The sequence below is a fragment of the Oncorhynchus mykiss genome, chromosome 12 (assembly GCF_013265735.2).
Source record: "Oncorhynchus mykiss isolate Arlee chromosome 12, USDA_OmykA_1.1, whole genome shotgun sequence".
NCBI lineage: Eukaryota > Metazoa > Chordata > Actinopteri > Salmoniformes > Salmonidae > Oncorhynchus > Oncorhynchus mykiss.
The window spans coordinates 85,895,857-85,903,808 of NC_048576.1; the positions used below are offsets into that span (position 1 = coordinate 85,895,857).

The 7,952-nt window shown below is 47.0% G+C and overlaps 1 protein-coding gene across 1 annotated transcript; it reads left to right on the forward strand.

Moving 5' to 3' along the window:
• The first annotated feature begins 1,398 nt into the window (after nt 1-1,398).
• On the forward strand, nt 1,399-6,373 carry LOC110538730 (WAP, Kazal, immunoglobulin, Kunitz and NTR domain-containing protein 2). The gene is made up of 3 exons (XM_021625688.2): nt 1,399-2,093; nt 3,380-3,696; nt 4,089-6,373. Exons 1-3 carry the CDS (start codon nt 1,875-1,877, stop codon nt 5,296-5,298), a joined length of 1,746 nt encoding a protein of 581 aa, XP_021481363.1. The 5' UTR covers nt 1,399-1,874; the 3' UTR covers nt 5,299-6,373.
• The last annotated feature ends 1,579 nt before the right edge of the window (nt 6,374-7,952 follow it).

Below are 7,952 nucleotides of genomic sequence, written 5' to 3' on the forward strand. Positions count from 1 at the left end.
TTCATCAGTGGCCGAGTAGGGAGATGTGTGAGCGTTCTCCAGAGTTCAAAACAAACCTTTGACCCCAGGATGACAAGCAGAGTTGGGGAGTAACTGGTTACATGTAAATGACATGTAATCTGATTACATCAAAAGTAAAAAATAAAAAAACTGTAATCAATTACGTTACAAGCAAAAATATTGTAATCAGATTGCAGATACTTTAGAAAAAGAATAGACGATTGCTTCTTGGATTACTTTAAAATTCAGAGAGGATGTTTGTGAAAACAAATACGTTATGCCATCTATCTGTTTTCTCAATGATATTCAATTCAGCATTGAAAAGGGAGCAAGTTTAAGTTTGTTGCAGCTGAGGGAGTCTGATCACACGTCGGAGACGACTATGATGACACACCAAATGCATTTGATGGATCATTTTTGTCTTCTTCTAATGCCTCTTAAAGGTAAAGTAATCCAAAAGTAGCTGAAAGTAATCAGATTATGTTACTGAGTTTGGGTAGTCCAAAAGTTAAGTTACTGATTAAAATGTTGGACAGGTAACTAGTAACTGTAACTGATTACATTTAGAAAGTAACTTACCCAAGCTTGGCGACAAAATACTGTGTCTGTGAAGAATATCACTGGGTATGGTGCCATCACCAGGAGACCCATAGTGTGACCCATTCACACTGTACATACAGTATAGTACGACCTACAATAGTCATCATAATTTAGTCAGTGCTTATATTTGTCCTATTTCACACATGTACAAGTGTGTTTTATATGCATGTGTGAATAGGAAATGTGTTTTGCATATCACAACTCTGTGAATAGGAAATGTGTTTTGCATATTGCAACTCTCCCTGAGACACCCTTGGAGAGTGGGGAAAACCATTGTCTATGGCAACCCTGGAGATTTTAGGGTTAAGTCCCTTGTTCAAGAGCACGTCCCTTGTCGGCTCTGGGATTTGAACTAGCGACCTTTCGGTTAGTGGCCCAATGCGCTAACTGCTAGGCTACATTCCACCGAGTATCATATAACCTACAGTAGCAGGAGAGAAGTCTCAGAGCAAAGATCTCCAAGAATTCGACCCTTGCCTTCCCCAGGCAAGTATTATGGATGTATTCAGCTCATTCCACATGGTTTTACTGATTCATCTCTGAAGATGTAAACCCACTCCTGGGAAAGGTTGAAAAAAGCACTATGCAATGTGTTCAATAAGGCCATATTGATCCAGATAGTTAACTGTTTAGATATTATTATCCAAATATCTAAATGTGTATCAACACAAGAGTAAATATTGTGCTAATATAAAAATAATTGTATCAGTATGAATATAATTGGTTTTTATGTTACCACAGTATGTTTTCCACATTTACAGTACTGCATAGTGGGCTACAATGAAGGTGGTCCAACTATTCACACAAAGGGGGGAAAGGTGTCAACACGCGCCTTGCGCACCACACGCGCACAGCACAGGTATTTTGCCGGAGGTCCCTGCTCGAGCCTGCTGCTGCTACGGACTTTTGAATATGTTCATCAGAACTGTAACTCGCCTGGGATTTGCTGTCGGGGTAGACTAGCCACTGTAATTCATGTAGTTAGATTTTAAGTAATAGGGTTCAAATACCACCTAATCTCTCCAGACTATTAAACGTTGACCAGCGGACTGACGGAGTTCTTCACTGCAGCAACACTCCGCACTGACCACACGTCTTCCTGACCGTTTAATCACATTTTACTTTACATTTCAACTTAATTTCTCCCTTTGGCTTTGTCATTTATGACCATTTAATAGTTTTGCACTCATCGGGAAAATTTGCTAACTTCGACGCTCCTCGGATCTTGTTTTATTTCTTCGGGATCCTTGTGAAAGTCCCGTTACGCGCTGGATATGTGGTGGATGTTGTTTCCTCGATGGATCTGGTTTCTCTTTGGACAGTGCTACGTCTTGCTCCTGATCATAGACAGCTGTGTGAGGGTGAAAGCGATGCCAATGTCCATGCCCAACAAAGTGGTGTACTCTCACGCGGGCATGTGCCCCAACGAGATGAACCCCAACCTGTGGGTGGACGCCATGAGCACCTGTATGCGCGAGTGCGAGTTGGACCGGGTGAGTTTCTGGGATCAGTTTTCCTCGCGGGCTGGAGACAAATAGGGGACACTTTATTCTGTCAAAAGTTTCTCTACATAAAGTTTCTGCAATTTAATTCATGGAATGAAAGGTGGAGATAAGTGGGACATGCGCACTGCGCACTGTTTTTGGCCATTCAAATTAAATTGTGACCACATTGCCTCTGTTGTTTATTTCTGAATTTCTCTTTGAATTAGATTGAATATCTCCTATATCAGATACTTGTTCATAGACTACAGTTTTGGAAATAGCAGACACTGGTGTATATGCCCACAATATTACATTTGTTGTCAACAGATTGTTCACCTAGACAGCTCAGTAATTCAAACCAGCAACCTTTCAGTTACTGACCCAACACTCTTAACCGCTAGGCTACCTGACCATACCAGTTACTGACCCAACACTCTTAACCGCTAGACTACCTGACCATACCAGTTACTGACCCAACACTCTTAACCGCTAGGCTACCTGACCATACCAGTTACTGACCCAACACTCTTAACCGCTAGGCTACCTGACCATACCAGTTACTGACCCAACACTCTTAACCGCTAGGCTACCTGACCATACCAGTTACTGACCCAACACTCTTAACCGCTAGGCTACCTGACCATACCAGTTACTGACCCAACACTCTTAACCGCTAGGCTACCTGACCATACCAGTTACTGACCCAACACTCTTAACCGCTAGGCTACCTGACCATACCAGTTACTGACCCAACACTCTTAACCGCTAGGCTACCTGACCATACCAGTTACTGACCCAACACTCTTAACCGCTAGGCCACCTGACCATACCAGTTACTGACCCAACACTCTTAACCGCTAGGCTACCTGACCATACCAGTTACTGACCCAACACTCTTAACCACTAGGCTACCTGACCATACCAGTTACTGACCCAACACTCTTAACCGCTAGGCTACCTGACCATACCAGTTACTGACCCAACACTCTTAACTGCTAGGCTACCTGACCATACCAGTTACTGACCCAACACTCTTAACCGCTAGGCTACCTGCCACCCATGACTATTGAATCTAATAACTTTTAATTACTCTGCATTATGAGATATTGAGAAGTAAGCATGTAAAATGTATAGCCTACAATACCAACCTCACATTGCATAGTATTGTTTCATTACATTAGAAAGTGCATCACTCTCAAGTTCCTTAACATCCTATATGTTCCCTGAGTGCATAATGAACTGAAACATGCTGATCCTAACAGAACACCTCCCATGTATCCCCTATCACCCCCAAGGACTGTGAAAACTTTGAGAAATGCTGCAACAACGTGTGTGGGAACAAGAGCTGTGTGGCGGCGCGCTACATGGACATTAAGGGCAAGAAGGGGCCGGTTGGCATGCCAAAAGGGGTCAAGTGTGACAAGTTCATGTGTACGCAGCAGGGCTCCGAGTGTGACATCTGGGAGGGCCAGCCCGTGTGTAAGTGCCGGGACCGCTGTGAGAGAGAGCCCCACTTCACATGTGCCTCAGACGGTATGACCTACTACAACAAGTGTTACATGGATGCAGAGGCCTGCTCCAAGGGCATCTCTATCTCTGTGGTCACCTGCAGGTAAACAGGAAACATCTATGTATAGACTCCCATATTAATCACGTTAATAGAAAAGTTCTGAATAGACTGTGGTGTTTACTGTTTTGTTGTGCTATGACTGCTTTGTTATGTTGATATCCATCTCTATGGTAACAGGAACTGAAAATGAATAGATGGGATTCTGAATTATAACTGTAGACATAATAACCCTATATGTCTGTATTTGTATGAGATCTGTATTCCTCTGTAGATACACAGGAGTAATGCTCACTCAATCTAGCGTTTCACTTAGCTTTTGTTTTATGCATTTGAGTTTCTTGTACCAACCTTTGTCTATCACACACCCAGCTCAAGGTAGATTACATTACTGTGGTAACTCATCTATTCTTCTCTCTCTGACATCACCTCTGCAGGTACCACCTCACCTGGCCAAACACCAGCCCGTTGCCCATGGAGACCACCCTGCGGCCAACCACTGCCCTCCTTGAGACCACCCCCCCGGCTGACATCCATCCTCCAATGATGCTCAGCAACCCCACTCAGCAGGCTGTGTTCGTGGGCGAGACAGCCAGCTTCCTGTGCGAAGTGTCAGGTAAGCCCAGTCCGGAGGTGACCTGGGAGAAGCAGCTGGAGGGCAAGGAGAACACAGTGATGAGGCCCAATCACGTGCAGGGGAACGTAGTGGTCACCAACATCGGCCAGCTGGTCATCTACAATGCCCAGCAACAGGACGCCGGCATCTACACCTGCACGGCCAAAAACCTGGGGGGGGCTGTGACCTCCCACTACCCACTGTCGGTGATCCAGAGAGACACGGGCCAGAAGGAGGGTGAGGTAGGGAATGCCACCAACCCATTCCCATTCCCCGCCGAAGAGTGCCTGAAGGGGCCGGACAGTGACGACTGTGGGGAGGAGAGCATAAGCTGGTACTACGAAGCCAAGAGGAACAATTGCTTCACCTTCACCTACAGCCAGTGCAACAAGAACCGCAACCACTTTGACAGCTACGAGACATGCATGTTGTCGTGCGGGGCAGAGCTGTCGGCTCCCTGCTCTCTCCCCAGCCTGCAGGGACCCTGTAAGGCCTACGAGCCCCGCTGGGCCTACAGCAGCACCCTCAAACAGTGCCAGTCCTTCATCTGGGGCGGCTGTGGAGGCAATGAAAACAACTTTGAATCCAAAGAGGCCTGCGAGGAGATGTGTCCTTTTCCGAAGAACCATAACTGTAAGATGTGTAAACCGCGGGGCAAGATGGTGACCAGCTTCTGCAAGAGCGACTTCATCATCCTGGGGCGCGTGACAGAGTTGCCTGAAGAACAGGACTCGGGCCACGCCCTGATCACCGTGGAGGAGATCCTAAAGGACGAGAAAATGGGCCTCAAGTTCTTCGGCCAGGAACCCTTGGAGGTGACCTTGATGAACATGGACTGGAACTGCCCGTGCCCCAACATCACCATGGCCAACGGGCAGCTCATCATCATGGGAGACGTCCACAACGGCATGGCCGTGCTGCAGCCCGACAGCTTCGTGGGGAGCTCCACCGCACGCAGGGTCAGGAAGCTCCGAGAGGTCATTCACAAGAAGACCTGTGATTTTCTCAAAGAGTTCCCAACAAACCAGTAGTTACTCTCTGAGAGATCCCCACTATCCTGTACAAGAGCTGTCTATATCAAGAAAAGCAAACTGGTTCTAGCATCCAGTAGTAGCTATTGTCTGAGATTTCCCCACTATCCAGTAGGGAAGATATCTAGAAGAGTAGACTGGGACTTTTTCAAAGTTTCTTACCATTCAGTAGCCGGATGATGGCTTTGGTTGATTATTGCTTTCTCCTTCTCCTAAAGGTGGGGACTGAACCAATACCTTAACACTGATCCGACAAGCTGTTTCCCTACCCATGACCTTCTCTTTAGTTTCCACAGAAGACACATTTTGTATGCATTTTGTCATATTTTCCACTGGCTATCTCCTTCACTCAGATGTTCCCCATATACAGTAGATATCTAGAAGATCCATGACTTTCTCAGATGACGGCTGCTGTTAGCTGATTCCAGATTCTCGTCTCTCTCCTTCACTCTGAAGTTTGGACATTAAGTGTTGGGGCTCCTCTGTACTATGGAAATGGCTGGAGGTACCTGTATATTTAAAACAACGACAGATTTATACTTTGTGTGGATTCACTTTCTGAAAGGAGAGCTAATTGTCCGCATGTAGTACTGTAGTGGTGACTTATATCAAGCGCTTACCTTGGAAATATTTTAGTTAAACTAAAATGTCTCTTTGAATAATATTTTGAATTCAAATGTTTTATCTTGGTATGAATGTACTAATGCCTGACAGATAGCTAAACTCTGTGCCTTGGTTAATATGAATGTTATATTATGTTGACTTAAAGTATCTATGGTATCCTGAAAGAGACATTTTGTAATATATATTCTGAGTGCTTGAGCTCACGATAATGTCACGTAAAGCTCGTGGATCAAACAACTCCTTTGATTCCACTAGAAACCACTTTGTAGTCCATGATTGCTTATACAGTATATGAACTTCTGTTCTTAACATCCTATTTATTTTTTATCCCCTCCTTTTAGAGCTACACCCAATTCAATAATGGACAGACTTATGTTATGTTATTTTGTAAATCCAAATGATAAAGATGTTCATAACACAATGGTAAAGAAATAAAAATGAACCTTTGAAAGAATATCCACTTCTTATCTCTGTGTTGCGCTATGCTTCTATACCTGTAAAATGACTGACAGCAGGTGTCTGTCTGTCTGTCTGTCTGCCTGCCTGCCTGCCTGCCTGTCTGTCTGTCTGTCTGTCTGTCTGTCTGTCTGTCTGTCTGTCTGTCTGTCTGTCTGTCTGTCTGTCTGTCTGTCTGCCTGCCTGCCTGTCTGCCTGTCTGCCTGTCTGTCTGTCTGTCTGTCTGTCTGTCTGCCTGCCTGCCTGTCTGCCTGTCTGCCTGTCTGCCTGTCTGCCTGTCTGTCTGTCTGTCTGTCTGTCTGTCTGTCTGTCTGTCTGTCTGTCTGCCTACCTGCCTGCCTGTCTGCCTGTCTGTCTGTCTGTCTGTCTGTCTGCCTGCCTGCCTGTCTGTCTGCCTGTCTGCCTGTCTGTCTGTCTGCCTGTCTGCCTGTCTGTCTGTCTGTCTGCGTGTATTTGTATGTTCACAGGCAAGCGTAATTGTGCATGTGTGCGTGTCATTTTCTAGTTTATACCAGCCCCCTATCTTCCTCCACCCTCTTTCCTCATCCCCCCTTCACATGGAGGGCCAAGTTTGGCATTAAATCTGGAGCAGGTCACATTCCATCCCAGCTGTGAAGGGCTGCTGAGCCCAGGGGGACGGAGAAGAGAGCAGCCTGGCCGGCCCTGTGTTGTGTCTGGGTCTGGCTGGGCCCTCCATCCTCCACCCACCACCCACTGGCCCTCAGATCTTTCATGTGTGAGGGGCTGACGGAAGGGGGGAGGAGAGGGGGAGGAAAGGATGTAGGCCATCTCCCTCTCACCCTCGGCTGGACACATCTGTGTAAAGGGGCTATGCGGAGGGGGGAGAGGGGGAAGTGAGGGGTTAGATGAAGGGGCCGTAACGGGAAAGCAAAGTGGAGTTGGGATGGAGTGATGCATGCTCTCTCTCTCTCTCTCTCTCCATCAGATGGGCACCCTGCAGTCTGTCTCTCTCTCTCTCTCTCCATCAGATGGGCACCCTGCAGTCTGTCTCTCTCTCTCTCTCCATCAGATGGGCACCCTGCAGTCTGTCTCTCTCTCTCTCTCGCTCTCTCCATCAGATGGGCACCCTGCAGTCTGTCTCTCTCTCTCTCTCTCTCTCCATCAGATGGGCACCCTGCAGTCTGTCTCTCTCTCTCTCTCTCTCTCCATCAGATGGGCACCCTGCAGTCTGTCTCTCTCTCATCTCAGCGCTCCCTCTCCAGCCACGCTCTGACCCGACGCGGGGGGAGGTGATAGGCCCACAGACAGGGCTGTGTTTAAAGCAGAATTTGAACTTTTGACTTGGCTGGCTGGGCTGAAGCCAGGGCTGGAGGCTGGGAGTTGGGACTGGGGTAAAGGGAAAGAGCTAGAGCTAGGATGTAGGGCTGGAGATAGGGCTTAGGTTGGGGTAAAAGGCTGAAGCTGGTCTCTGGGCTAGGGTATAAAGCTAGTAATCTGGGGTTAGGGTCTGGAGCTGGTCTCTGGGCTAGGGTATAAAGCTAGTAATCTGGGGTTAGGGTCTGGAGCTGGTCTCTGGGCTAGGGTATAAAGCTAGTAATCTGGGGTTAGGGTCT